The 15,079-nt window shown below is 36.5% G+C and overlaps 2 protein-coding genes across 7 annotated transcripts in view; one reads left to right on the forward strand and one right to left on the reverse strand.

Moving 5' to 3' along the window:
• The window catches only part of RUNX2 (RUNX family transcription factor 2), a 330,253-nt gene that overhangs the window by 284,218 nt on the left and 30,956 nt on the right, over positions 1 to 15,079 (reverse strand). The gene's annotated exons all lie outside the window — the stretch shown is intronic.
• The window catches only part of SUPT3H (SPT3 homolog, SAGA and STAGA complex component), a 393,577-nt gene that overhangs the window by 13,533 nt on the left and 364,965 nt on the right, over positions 1 to 15,079 (forward strand). For both annotated transcript variants that reach the window (XM_045573190.1, XM_045573189.1), the window contains exon 2: positions 3,342 to 3,442. In XM_045573190.1, the coding sequence (XP_045429146.1) occupies positions 3,342 to 3,442 (101 nt within the window). The remainder of the gene's footprint in view (positions 1 to 3,341; positions 3,443 to 15,079) is intronic.

The following is a 15,079-nucleotide window of genomic DNA, read 5'->3' on the forward strand; positions in this document are numbered from 1 at the left end:
GCAATGTGGAGAATGAATTGAGATGGAAAGAGAGAAGCTATAAATAGAGCTTATAAAGGGCCATAGGTAGAAAAAGCGAGGGAGACTGTAAGAACATGAAGTAGATTTTTTGACCTCTTAAGAACATAAAGTGAACTTTATTTGGCTTTCAATGGATTATAGGGTGCTGGAGAAAGGTCAAAGATAAATGACAAATTTTTGAGATAGGGTGACCGGTAACAGTGGTGATGTCTGTATTGAAAACGTAACTTATAAAGAAATTACTTATTATTTGTTGAAATGCATTAAGGTCTGTCAGTGAAAATATTCAAGTTTCTTAAATTTTTGTGATTATGAAATGAGAATAATCTAAATTTGTCATAAAAAAAGCTGTTAGCAAATCAAGAAAGAGACTTCTTAAGATTGTTCTATTTATAACAAAGCAAACATTGTGTGCTTAAAACTGCTGTAAACATATTAATTCATTTAATCTTCACAACACTAAGAGGGTGAAATTATTCCTATTTTACAAATGAGGAAACTGAAGCACAGGGAAGTTAAGTAAATTGCCTAAAATACTAGCAAAGTATTAAAGCTGGGATTCAAACCTGAGCAGTCTGACTCCGGATTCTTCCTAATTAGTTTACTATAGTTAAAGTTCTTAGCATTGCTTTATTTTGTCATTTGTTCTAAATGTAATTCTTCTTTAGAATTTGCAAAGTATCTTTATTTTTAAGAAAGTTACAGTATTGCAAGATTTTATGACCATGAATTAATAGCTAACATTTATTGAACACTTACTGTGTAATAAGGTTTTTATCTACTTAGATTATTTTAATGCTATTTTTATTAACCATTGGTTATGGGACAGTTACATTAAATAAAATACTTTATCTAATAAAAAAGTAATATGCAAATTGACCATACCTCCACTACTCCCACAAGCCACACTCACCAGCCAGTCAGGAGTGAGTATGCAAATTAACCCAACAAGATGGCTGCAGCCATGGAGCAAACAGGAGGCTTGGGTTTCCCTGGTAATGAAGGAAGTCAAGCTTTCTGTACACCCTGGCCAGCCTAGGCCTCCTCTCAAGGCTACAAAGTTTTAATTATAGAAGATAAATAAATCCCAACAAAAATGTCCACAGCCACAGAGCTGGAAAGAGCAAGAGGCTTGAGTTTCCCCTGGCGATTGAGGAAGCCAAGATTTCTGCATATCCTGGCTTGCTTAGACCTCCACTCAAGGCTACAAAGTCTCAATTGAAGAAGATAAATAAATCCCAGATACCAGGGCCTCCGCGTGGGTCGCAGGGGGATGTGGCCAGCCTGCAAACCACCACAGGCCCCTCTCTCAGGCTGCCCCATGTCCTAAGGGAACCCACACCCTGATCTGGGACACCCTTCAGGGCAAACCAGCTGGCCCCCACCCATGCACCAGGCCTCTGAGATTCTATCTAATAAAAGAGTAATATGCAGGTTAATTGTCACTCCAACACACAAGATTGCTGCCCCCATGTGGACACAAGATGGCCAGCAAGGGAGGGCAGTTGGGAGGGACCAGGTCTGCAAGGAAGGGCAGTTGAGGGCTATCAAGCCTGCAGGGTAGGGCAGTTAGGGGTAACCAGGCCTGCAGGGGAGGTCACTTAGGGGCAAACAGGTTGACAGGGGAGCAGTTAGACATCAATCAGGCTGGCAGAGGAGTGGTTAGGGGGTGATCAGGCTGGCAGACAGAAGTGGTTAGGGGCAATCAGGAAGGCAAGCAGGTGAGCAGTTGGGAGCCAGCAGTCCTGGATTGGAGAGGGTGCAGGCTGGGCTGGGGGACACACACCCCCAGCACCAGGTCTCTAGTGGAATATATTAGGATTCGCATCTAGTTTTCTCATTAGCGTCAGCTTAATTTTATTGGGAAAAAAATTACACAATTTAAAATTGATGAGTTACTTAACTATCTATCATCTATCTATCTATCTATCTATCTATCTATTTACCTATAAATCTATAAAAGCCTAAGTGACCGAATACCAGTTGCTGTGATGTTCACTGATCACCAGGGGGCAGACGCTGAATGCAGGAGCTGCCCCCTGATGGTCATTGCACTCCCACAGCCAACCTCCCATGGCTGGCCAACCTCCTATGGTACCTCCCCCTGGCCAGCTGGCCCCAATCAGCCCAATAGGGACTGGGTAAGATGGCCCTGATCAACCCTGATCTCTGGCCAGGCTGAGGGTCCCTACCCATGCACAAGTTCTTGCACTGGGCCTCTAGTCTATATATAAAGCTTAAGTGACAGAATGACTGTTCAACCAGTCATTATGATTCACACTGACCACCAGGGGGCAGGCGTTCAATGCAGGAGCTGTCCCCTGGTGGTCAGTGCACTCCCACAGCCAACCTCCTAAGGCTGGCCAACCTCCTGTGGCCCCTCCCCCTGGCCAGCTGGCCCCAATCGGCCTTAATTGCTGGCCAGGTTTAGGAACTCCATTCTAGTAAGATTATAAAATATCACAGTGCTTACTTCTGATCTGATTGACTTTATATTATTTGTATTAAGGCTTTGGTTCGTATAGGGATTGTGCTGTGATTTTCTAAGTTTATATCTTACAGTTGTGCAATTTTTTTCTTTAAATGAAATCTCACTTGGAATGTTATTTATATATTGAGTTGTTCTGGTGGTTCTGGATGAGGTATATGCTTGGTATATGGGTGAGGGCCACTCGGAGCTCCGTGAAATAGTGCCAGTGAGTCTTAGGGCTCCCTGGAACACATTTTGAAAACCACTGAGCTCTATTAAAATATTTTAATGACTATTTTTCTTCCATTACTTATTATAAAATATGTACTGAAATGTTTTATCACTCAAGGGAGTAATTTTTTATATCATACATGACTAAGCAGTTTTTCCCCAATTGTGACCTCCTGGTTCATGGGTTGATGCTCAACCACTGAGCGACACTGGCTGGGCTTACTATTTCATTTTAATAAAGAACATTAAGTATAAAAAATTAGATTTACATACAAAAATTAGAAATTTAAAATTTTATATTCTTTTAAAAAATATATATTTTATTGATTTTAGAGAAGAAGGGAAAGGCAGAGAGAGATATAAGCATCAATGATGAGAGAGAATCATTGATTGGCTGCCTCCTCCACGCCCCCTACTGGGGGTTGAGCCCACAACCCAGGCATATGCCCTTAATTGGAATCGAACCTGGGACCCTTCAGTCTGCAGGCCGATGCTCTATCCATTGAGCCAAACCAGCTAGGGCTTTCTATACTCTTTGATGTAATTTACAATTGCTTTTGTTTTCCTTGCATTTATTTATAATTAAATACATTTTGTGTTATTTATCTTTTCTATTTAGATGAATAATACTGCAGCCAGCCCAATGTCTACTGCAACTTCAAGTAGTGGAAGAAGTACAGGAAAGTCTACAAGCTTTGCCTCAGAATTGCAGAGCATGCTGTAAGTATGTCTCTGCATATTACTTATTACTATGTTAACTTATTCATGTTGATAAAAAGACAATAGAAATAACATTTATAAAACTTAACTGGGAAACTTGTACTTAAATAAAAATGAAATTGTTTGATAACATTTTCAATAGCAGTATGCAGACAAAAGAGGCAACATTAGTTAAGAATGCTACAATTGTACTGTATTAAGAAAATAAGTATTGGTTTATATGTATAAAAGAATGAACATTTATGTAAATATTTTTGCTCTAATTGTTATAAATTATTTATTCCTATTTTCGATTTAGAAAATTATGATGTAGATTATATTCTAGCATAGTTGCAGTATTTTCACAGAGTTCTTAGTTATTCTCAAATTCACAATAATTATGTTTGCCTAATATAATTTACTTTTTAGTTTTGATAATATTTGAAATCACTGTATTTCAGAAGATTGAGAAAAAACTGAGAATATTTTAAAAACACACTCAGTTTTTGAAAAGTTGCACAGTCATTAAGATTTCTTTCCTAAGACTCTTCTCAGCTTGATTTCTGGCTTCCTGCACTGAGTGAGAATGCATATCTTGATTTAAATCATATTTATTGGAAATGTCAGTTGGCACATGTTAGTTTTTCTTTATTATTGGTTCAGGAGATAATTTTCTGCATAAGGGGACAACACATTAGAGCTCCTCTTTTTCTGACTTGGATGCATTATTCCTGACATGTCCAGCAATTTTAAAAGAATGTTTCTTTTGAAGGTTTAAGTATCTTCCTCTTGTGGGTGTATTGAGAGCTTTCATAATGGATGGACTCCACTGTGTGATATTTATTATTCTAAGAAAAAATGCATTTGAGCATATATCTAATACTTGCTTGGTGAACGTACTTTAAACTACATTGAAAACACTTAGATCACAGGTTATTAAGTTTTTGGTCTCAGGCTCCCTTTATGCTAAGCATCTGTTTATGTGGGTTGTATCTATTGATATTTATTGCCTAGAGTTTAAAACTGAGTAAAAATTATTTAATTCATTTGAAAATTAAACCTATTATATGTATATATATATATTATATATATAATAAATAATATAAGTATGCCCTAAAATCTATAATAATAAAAGCATAATATGCTAATTAAATCAGACATCCAGACGATCTTCCGGACGAAGCCAGGGCTACGGGGGCTGATCCCCTTGCACAAATTTTGTGCATTGGGCCTCTAGTAATTATATTAAAAAACTAGAGATTAGCCGAAACCGGTTTGGCTCGGTGGATAGAGCATCGGCCTGCGGACTGAAAGGTCCCGGGTTCAATTCCGGTCAAGGGCATGTACCTTGGTTGCAGGCACATCCCCAGTAGGGGGTGTGCATGAGGCAGCTGATCGATGTTTCTAACTCTCTACCTCTCTCCCTTCCTCTCTGTAAAAAAAACAAAACAAAACAAAAAAAAAACCTAGAGTTTGGAAACACATTTTGTTAGATGATACGAGATGAGAATAAAATAAATGTACTAATTTAGGAGTTGTATAAGGTGAGTCAGTTTGTTTTATTTTTAATTTACTGATTTTAGAGAGGAGAAAGACAGAGAAGAGAGAGAGAGAAAGAGAGAGAGAGAGTATGAGAGAGAGAGAAACATTGATTTGTTGTTCCACCTATTTATGTAGTCATTGTTTGATTTTTGTATGTACCCTGACCAGAGTTTGAACATATAACCTTGGAATATTGGGACAATGCTCTAGCCAACTGAGCTATCTGGCGTTATGTTTTAAATTATGGAAAATGTTAAGGGTTTATGCTTTATACACTTTCAGTAAACTACCCTGTTTCCCCGAAATAAGACAGTGTCATATATTAATTTTTTCTCCCAAAGTTGCGCTAAGTCTTATTTTCAGGGGATGTCTTATATTTCCATGCGCTAGGTCTTATTTTTGAAGGATGTCTTATTTTCTGGGAAACACGGCAGTATACAGTTTATTAGTTTTAAGTTTTTTCATTATGGTTTAGTAGCTTTATGTTATGAATCTTTTATGTTTCCCTAGCCAATTTTGCTCAGTGGATAGAACATCGGCTTGAGGACCAAAAGGTCCCAGGTTCAATTCCAGCCAACGTCATGTACTTTGGTTGCAGGTTCCTCTCTGGCTTGTCCTGGTCAGGGCTTGTGCAGGAGGCAACCAATCGATGTGTTTCTCTCACATTGAAAAACATCAAATATGTTAACTAGGTTAATAGTAAAGTGGGGAAATTCATTTTCCTATAGAGAGCCAGTCCACCAATTTACTTTGTGTTTTAAAACATATTACATATAATCTATATATATTAAAGGCTAATATGCTTAGTGTTCATCTGGGTAATGACATCATGTAGCAACAACACCTGGCTTCCTCTCCCTAGCAACAACTAGCCTCCTTGCAGTTTCTTCAGCCCAGGAACAGGACTTACTTTATAGATAGGTGGAAACATTTCACACTGTAACCATATATCTGTGAATTGTTTTCTTATGCCTCACAGAAGTCCTGGAGTAGGTAGATAGGAGACTTGGTGGAATCCTATTTTCTTTTCATTAGCTAGAAAATGGAAATTTAGAAAGCTTAGAAACTTGACCCAACTGAAATGATGGACCTTGAAAATAACTTCAGGCTTTCTCAATGTGAAGAATATAATTAAACACTGCTGCAGTTAAATATTCTGTATATATAAAAGGCTAAGTTGACTCATGTATGCATGATACATATAAAGCTCTCACTGGCACCAATCACATGCGTGTGTTTTGATCTGTCATTGTCAATCATGAAGTTGGCTGACACTTCTATTATAGAGAAAGCGTGAATAGCAATATTAAACTATTTATTCCAATTAATTTCCTTTCAATGTGCATGAATTTGTGCACCGGGTCACTAGTATATATTATAGAGAAGAATATAGTGAACCCCACGCATCCATCATCTGGCTTTAACAGCAACTGTGTTTTACCAGTCTTATTTAACCTTTTTTCCTACTCTCCTCTTGTTTTTAATTCAACAGTTTAAAGCAAATCACAGACATCATATTTTAAATTTGGTGGTATTTATTAAAGCAATATATTTATTGGTAGGTAATTAATATACTCTATAGCAGTGATCAACAAACTAGGTCCATGAGCCCATAGACTGGCTGCCTGTTTTTGAAAATAAGGTTTTTACTCGCTTATCTATTATCTATCTCTGCCTTCATGCTTCATGGCAGAATTGAGTATTTGTGATAGAGACCACATGGCGAATAAAGCTGAAAGTATTTACTATCTGGACCTTTACAGAAAAAGTTTGATGACCCTTCACCTGTAGAAACTGGTCTCTATAATAAGAAAACTTTTTTTCCCCTTTTATCATTTATACTTAGAAGAGGTTCTGCTTAATGTATTTAATAGACTGCATGCCACTTAAAAAAATGAGAAAAAAAAAAAAAAGCTAAATTCAGCACTTTCTTATTAAATACTTTTGCAAACATCTTCCCTACTAATGTGCTTAAGCTGGATTCAGAATGCAAAAGTTATTGTTGGCTACAGCTTTGGAAGAAATATATATTTTCCTTCTATTTCAGACCTCATAGAGAGGCTACTCCTAATAGTTACATTCATCATTTATAGTCTGAAGTTATTTTTTTCCCCTTATGAATTGCTTCATAGAGCAAAAAAGGTAGGGCCAAAATTAGAGGAATATTTTTTAATTTATCAATATTTTCTATTTGTATAAAGTTTTCAGGCTTTTGTTATATAAACTTAGCATCAATATATGTTTGATCCTTGCTTATGTGATTTCAAATGAGAAAGTGTAGGCTTACATCTCTGTGTTTATTTTGTGTTGTAGGAATTTAATTCCATAAAGCCTTACATTTTTTTAACTTTTTTTATTTTTTTCTGCAGTTTCACAGTTCTCCTAAGTCTGTTTGTGTTGTATTGCTGTTTTCCCATCCCTACTGCTACTGTCTTCTTTACTCGTTAACCACTAATGACCTGTTTTTTCTCTTGGATCCTACCGCTCCAAATAAGTAACATCATTGTAGTGACATTTCCAGGGAATGGTTACAAGTATCTAGTTGTCAAGCACAAATGAAATTGTCATGATTTTCTATTTAATATAACACTGGCTGCCAGTCTGTTCTGCTGTTGGAGCCTAAATAGAATTTTAAGTTTAGGTGGCAAATACTGCCAGTGAAGCATTCTTTAGTTTAGGAAATGCTTCTACTACAGATTTTAAGTTAAAAGATTAGCAGTCAAACAAATGCTAGTGGGTTGGGGATGGCAGCAGCTTACAAGAGAGCATATTTGCTATATGCTACTTATCACAGCTTTTTTTTTCTTTATTGATTAAGGTATTACATATGTGTCCTTATCTCCCCACTGTCCCTCTCACCCCCACCCCTCCACTCATACCCTCACCCCCCTGTTGTCTGTGTCCATTGGTTAGGCTTATATGCATGCATACAAGTCCTTTGGTTGATCTCTCCCTTTACCCCCATCCTCCACTACCTTCCCTCTGAGGTTTGACGGTCTGATAGATGCTTCTTCGTCTCTGGATCTGTTTTTGTTCATCAGTATATGTTGTTCATTATATTCCATAAATAAGTGAGATCATGTGATATTTATCTTTCTCTGACTGGGTTATTTCACTTTGCATAATGCTCTCCAGTTCTATCCATGCTGTTGCAAATGGCAAGAATTCCTTCTTTTTTACTGCAGCATAGTATTCCACTGAGTACATGTACCACAGTTTTTTAATCCACTCATTTGCTGATAAGCACTTAAGCTGTTTCCAAATCTTAGCTATGGTAAATTGTGCCTCATAGGGGTGCATATATCCTTTCTGATTGGTGTTTCTAGTTTCTTGGGATATATTCCTAGAAGTGGGATCACTGGGTCAAATAGGAGTTCCATTTTTAGTTTTTTGAGGAAATTCATGCTGTTCTCCACAATGGCTGCTGCAAAGTAGACACAGCTGGTGAGACAGTTATCACACTTTTTTAATAACGTTGCCAGCAGGATCCAGAGGCCTTTCATTAGTAAGTTACTGAACTCAGGTAACTTGTATGAATAAATTAGAAAGTGAAATCTTTTCACATTTCAGTTATTTTAACAAACTTCATAAGAATTTTAAGTAATTTAAATACACTATAAGAAGTCTTCATTGGACTCTCTTTTTTATTTATATACTTCTTTACTTGTATTACTCTTTTTCAGGTTTACAGACCTGGTGATGATGCCAGGGTTTCACTGCTTGGTAACATTTAGTAATTAAAAAAAAAAAAAAAAAAAAAAAAATACATATATATATATATATATATATATATATATATATATATATATTTTATTGATTTTTTACAGAGAGGAAGAGAGAGGGATAGAGAGTTAGAAACATCGATGAGAGAGAATCATCGATCAGCTGCCTCTTGCACCACCCCCATTGGGATGTGCCCGCAAACCAAGGTACATGCCCTTGACTGCAATCGAACCCAGGACCTTTCTGTCCGCAGGCCGATGCTCTATCCACTGAGCCAAACCGGTCTCGGCAATTTAGTAATTTTTATGTGATGAAATAAAAATAAAAAAGCCTTATTTAAAATCCACAGATGAAAAATCATTTAAAAAAAAATCAGAACTTTCTTTATATACGATAAAATTTACTCATTTAATTATATGGTTCTGCAAGTTCTGCATTTTAAAAAAATCGACAGTATTGAGCCCATACATGGCAGGACCTAAGTGTCCTTAAGGTAGTCTGACAGTGAAGAAGGGTTGTGGAGACATAATTGTCATGTACTAGGGTGTGATAAATTCCATAGCAGTTCATGGGAGGAAGTGATGAACTTCTGAGGGTAAGCTTGCTAACTTTAGGTCTAATTCTGATTGCTTCCTGGAATGCTCAGGAGCACCTCAAACTTGGTATGTTCAAAACTGGACTAATAATTTTCTCAGTAAGATTTGCTTCTTCTCTTGGGAATTTTTGGGATAAATAGCAACAACCATTTATTTATTGTGCACTTTGCCACTCTGTTGACTAATGAGTTTGCCAACCACTACACTAGACTAAGGCATAATTGTATATGTGGAATGGTATAATTTGGCCTTTTAGCATTTTGAAGTTATGAGTTGTGTAAGAATATGTTCCTAGTTCTACCCTTACCTCAGTCTAACTTTAAAGAGATTTAATATGTAAATATATGTGTTCATAGCCCTGGCCAGGTAACCCAGTTGGTTGAGGTGTTGTCTCCATACTCCCAAGTTGCTGATTCAGTTTCTGGTCAGGGCACTTACAAGAAGCAACCAGTGAATGCATAAATAAGTAGAACAACAAATTAGTATTTATCTCTCTTTCTCCCTTCCTCTCTCTCTAAAATCAGTCAATAAAAACATTTAACTTTATGAGTTAGTAATAGAAAGTTACTATACTGACACAAGGTCCCTTCAGTTATTGAGTTTCCATAGTACATTTAAGTTTTTCAGAAAATTGGAGGAAAGAAAAATTATTAAAGGTAGAAAGTGCTAACATTAATACATTATAATTTCAAAGATACTTTAACACTACTATTGATAATAGTGAATGCTCATATATAACATAATGTGTACCATATATACCTGAGTATTTTCATATACCATTTCATTTAAACCTTATACAACCCTATAAGGTAAATTCTGTTATTTCCCTTTAATGGATGAGAAAATTGAAATACAAAGGTTAATAATGCTTCAGAAATTGCCGTTATAGTAATTGGCAAAACCTGGATTTAATCCATGAAGTCTAACTCCAGAGTCAGTGCTCTTGACAAATTATGCTAAGTTACATTTCAATCAATAAAACTTTTATTTTGATTTATAAAACTTAGTGAACAAATGAACTTTTACCAGTTTATGTTTGACTAGTGTGCTATAATGAAGTAATAATGTGAAAGTAAAGTAATTGTTCATTTAATTACTGTTATTAGGAATGAGGTCTAATTTTATAAGAAGTATTGGATTAAGTTATTATTTTTATATTATCATAGCATTTTTTCAATGTCTTATTCCTAATCACCAAATCTTTATGCAAGGCTATATCAGTAACCAAGAGAAAATATAATTTTTCATAGAAATGAAGTACTCAGTATACTCCATATTGGTTGCTTATATTTGTAATATTTTATAATTTTAAATATAAATATGGCCTCATTATTATTGAATATTTAAATATTTATCATATTTATATTATGTCACTATTAAATATTTTATTTAAATTCCTGATATTTACCTTACACTAAATTTGTGGATAAATTTATCCTTTTACTTTCTGTGAGAGGCATCTATTTGGAATATTTTAAGATATGCAATGGCTTATAACATGATTGAGGATGACTTTTAAATTATAATACTAAGTTGATCACAATCTTTCCTGACAGTGAGAAAATGTATGTGAAAGTTGATTGAGAAAATAAAAGTGCTGTGTAACTGAAAATTGGTTATACTTTTTTTTTTCTTTCAGAAATGGAATAAGGAAATGTTGAGGTTGCTAGTCAACTGAATTAATGGCCTGTATTGTAAAAAATGTGTCACTTGGTAAATGTGACGAAATATAGTTTTGAATTTGTACTTAAAATATCTCTATCAGTTCTCTCATGTCAAGAAAATAAATGGGACTTTTATTTTCAGATACAGTGTACATAATTACCAGGGGGGAAAACAGTTGTTCAACCATAGAAGTGGTTTCTTGAAATTCAGGAAGATGGAGTCATTTTTGTAAATCAATGATGAAAACTAGGTAAAAATTCACAGGTCTGTCATTCTAAAATTGCAATGTAGTTGCAAATTATCACATTGGAGGATGGGAATATCTGTTCTGAACTGATATGATGGCAGAACTAGGATATGCACTTATGTTTGTCTTCACTTTAGTGTTAATATTCATTCATTCCACTGTGTTGCTAAGTGCTTTCTTAGACCCTACTGAGGATGTTATGTAGCTTATGGTTTATGTATAGTATTAACTTTGTAAAACTTGAAAACTTCTGAATTCTGAAATACATCTTTCAGATAAGGGATTGTGAACTTGTTTCTATTTAATAGGGTTTATATGAGGATGAAATGAGATATCGAATCAAAGCATATCATATTGTTCCCCACACATAGTAAACACTATCCTTTTAGTTGTTATCTTTTTAAAAAACTAATTATCATCATTAACATAGGAAATTTGTAAAGAGTGTGTCAAGTGCAGGGAGAAATATTTGCAGTTTTATGGGAAGAACTTTTATAATTTCCTATAGAGAGAAAACATTTGTCTATATCATAGCATTCTAGTAGAACTCTCTGTGTGATAGAAATTTCTGTTTCTGTTTTTTTATAGTATTATAGCCATTAATCTGTGTACTTATTGAGTACATTAAATGAGATGGGCAACTAAACAATTGGACTTTAAATTTTAGTTTAAATTTAAATAGGCATATTTACCAAGTGGCTACCATATTGGACAACAGAATAAATATTGAAAATATAGCTTATACAAGGAATACTTCTTTTCGGGGTTGCTATATATATTTTCTTTATTGATTAAGGTATTACATATGTGCACTTATTCCCCCATTGCCCCCTGTCCCCCAATAATGCCCTCACCCTCTTGGGGTCTGTGTCCATTGATTACATGAATATATACAAATTCTTTGGTTGATTTCTCCCCCTTACCCCCATCCTCCCCTACCTTCCCTCTGAGGTTTGACCATCTAACAGATGCTTCTCTGTCTCTGGATCTGTTTTTGTTCATCAGTATATGTTGTTCATTATATTCCACAAATGAGTATGATCATGTGATATTTATTTTTCTCTGACTGGCTTATTTCGCTTAGCATAATGCTCTCCAGTTCCACCCATTTATGTTATATTCTTATTGAAATTGGGGAGAATATGTTTTATATGTTGTGTGATTTTTTATTTCTACTTTAATTCTCACTGGAGGATATTTTTCCATTGATTTTTAGAGAGAGGGAGTGAAGGAGAGTGAAAGACAGAGAAATACCGATGTGAGATAAACACATTGATTGGTTGCCTTCTGCACAAGCCCCGACCAGGGCTCGAACTGGGGAGGTACATGCCCTTTGGCAGAATCAAACCTGAGACCCTTTGGTCCACAGGCTGATGCTCTATCCACTGAGCCAAACTGGCTAGGGCTTTGTGTGATTTATTTTATTTTACACTAGAGGCCTGGTGCATGAATTCATTCATGGGTGGGGTCCCTCGTGGTGGCCTACAGGGACTGGGCTTGAAACTGGCAGTCCAACACCACCTGCTGCTCATTCCTGCTGCTCCTGCTCATCCCTGCCTCACTGCATCTGCCTCGGGCTCACACCCAGTCAATCCCCATCCGGAGAGGCTCACACTGCCACAGCAGTGCTTGCCAGCATGAGCCCTGCATCTGGCACCCATCTCGAAGTGGGAGAGGGGGGGCCACGATGTGATTGGCCCTCCAGGTGTGTGGTAGGATGCCCTTGCCAGGTCCAACCCGCTGATGTTTGCGCCAGTTGTTGGGAGCCACCTAGTGTTGCTTTTACATTGTTTCTTCCTTGGGGAGTGTCTAGGGAGGGGAAGTGGCCAAAGTGCCTGAGGCCAACTTCCAGCAGTGCTGTTGGGATCTTGCCAGTGGTGCTGGTCCTTCATTGCCTGGCCTGTTCTTCAGAGATTGGACCTGTAGCACTATTGAGGGAGAGAGTGTCTGCTGCCAGGCTGGTGGGCTGCAGGGATGGGTCGGTCAGCTGAGTGGTGCTCCTGCTATGGGAGTGCACTGACCACCAGGGGACAGCTCCTGTGTTGAGCGTCTGCCCCCTGGTGGTCAGTGCACGTCATAGTGACTGGTTGACTGGTCGGCTATCTGCCTTGTGGTGGTCAGTGCATGTCATAGTGAGCGTTTGAGCAGCCTTAGTGTATCATTAGTATATTACACTTTGGTTGACCGACCAGACAACCAGACACTTAGCATAATATGTTTTTATTATATAGGATTGCAAGTTTTGTGTCCTCAGTTTTATGCGGTTAGATTTGCAGTTTCTGGGAACTATAAAGTCAGCATCATGTTAGGCAGTATTTTATTAATTCAAAATTTTATTTTTAATATACTGAGATTTTGAAAATCTCAGTATATTAAAAATTATGCATTATTTTTAAATGTAAAAATTCAAAATTAATATTTTAAAATAGTATTAGATAAAAATACATTATTCTATATAGAAAATATTAGAAAGCGTTTAGTAAATTTGGGTAAAAAATTAAAATTTGATGTCTCATTACATGTTGATTACAATAAATTATGTTGACATAGAATGTAAGCAACTAAAATTAAAAAGATGTAATTTTCCACCTTTAGTAGGATCTGTATATAGAGGGAGGTATCTTTTTTATTTTAACTATTTGTGGAATCTAAGGGTCCATGATCGTTTTTAAATTTGCCAAGGCACAATTTTAATTCTCTCTACATGTGAGATTCACATGCAGTTTTATATTGCATTGAAAGCAATTGGAATTGCCTTATTCTATGATGTGCATTAATATGTTAGCATAATATATCAATATATTAATATGTGTGTATGTTTTTAACATATTAAAATACATCACAAAAACTATATATTGGTATGATTATGTCTTCTTTGGCAAATATAATTTTTTTTTTACCTCTCTGCATAGATTTAATCTTAAGCAAAACTCCATAAACCTTTTAAAAAATACTATAGTCATTAGGTTTTCTGATTGGCATAACATTTTTTCCCAAGACAGAATACATAGGGTTCACAAACCACTTTTCTAGGGAAGAAAACTAGTGAGAACTAGTCTTTAATCTGTTATCTTTGACTGACTGCTTTCTTTCTTCTTTACTTTTCATAGGTTTCTCTATCTTGAAAGAACCATGTTATAACTATTTTTTGCCATGGCTGGTAGCGTGTTATTAGCCTTTTGTGGGGATTTCTCCCTATCCCTTTATTACATGGGTTGGTAATGTGTGTTTAATATGGATAACAATATCTATAATAATAAAAGTATAATATGCTAATTAGACTGGACAGCCGAATGACATTATGGACGACCTTCTGGACAAAACCAGGGCTGCAAGGGCCAAAGTAGCCGCTGCAGGTGTGATGGCTTAGGCAAGCTGCTGTGGCTGCAAGGGCCAAGCCTCTTGCATGAATTTTGGGCATTAGGCCTCTAGTACTAGTAATACTTTTTGCTAATTATGGGTTAAACTTTTTTTATTGGCCTTGCAGTTAATACATACTTATATATATAACAAAAATAATTTTCTTGTAGAATTACTTCTAAACAGTAAACTTGGAGTACAACCATTTCTAAGTAAACCACTGGTTGTGTTATTATGCCTCTTCCAACCTGGAATTTAGTTTCAATTGTATCCTTTATTATTTACTAGAGGCCCGGTGCACGAATTTGTGCACCAGTGGGGTCCCTCAGCTTGGCCTGTGGGATTAGGCCAAAACTGGCTCTCTGACATCCCCTGAGGGGTCCTGGATTGTGAGAGGGCACAGGCCAGGCCAAGGTACCCCACTGGTAAACAATCGGGGCCAGGGAGGGATGTGAGAGGTAGGCCAGCCGGGGAGGGACCACAGGACAGCTCCAGAGGTGTCTGGCCTGTATCAGTCCCAATTGG

The sequence above is a fragment of the Pipistrellus kuhlii genome, unplaced genomic scaffold, assembly GCF_014108245.1.
Source record: "Pipistrellus kuhlii isolate mPipKuh1 unplaced genomic scaffold, mPipKuh1.p scaffold_m20_p_5, whole genome shotgun sequence".
In the NCBI taxonomy this organism is placed as follows: Eukaryota; Metazoa; Chordata; class Mammalia; order Chiroptera; family Vespertilionidae; genus Pipistrellus; species Pipistrellus kuhlii.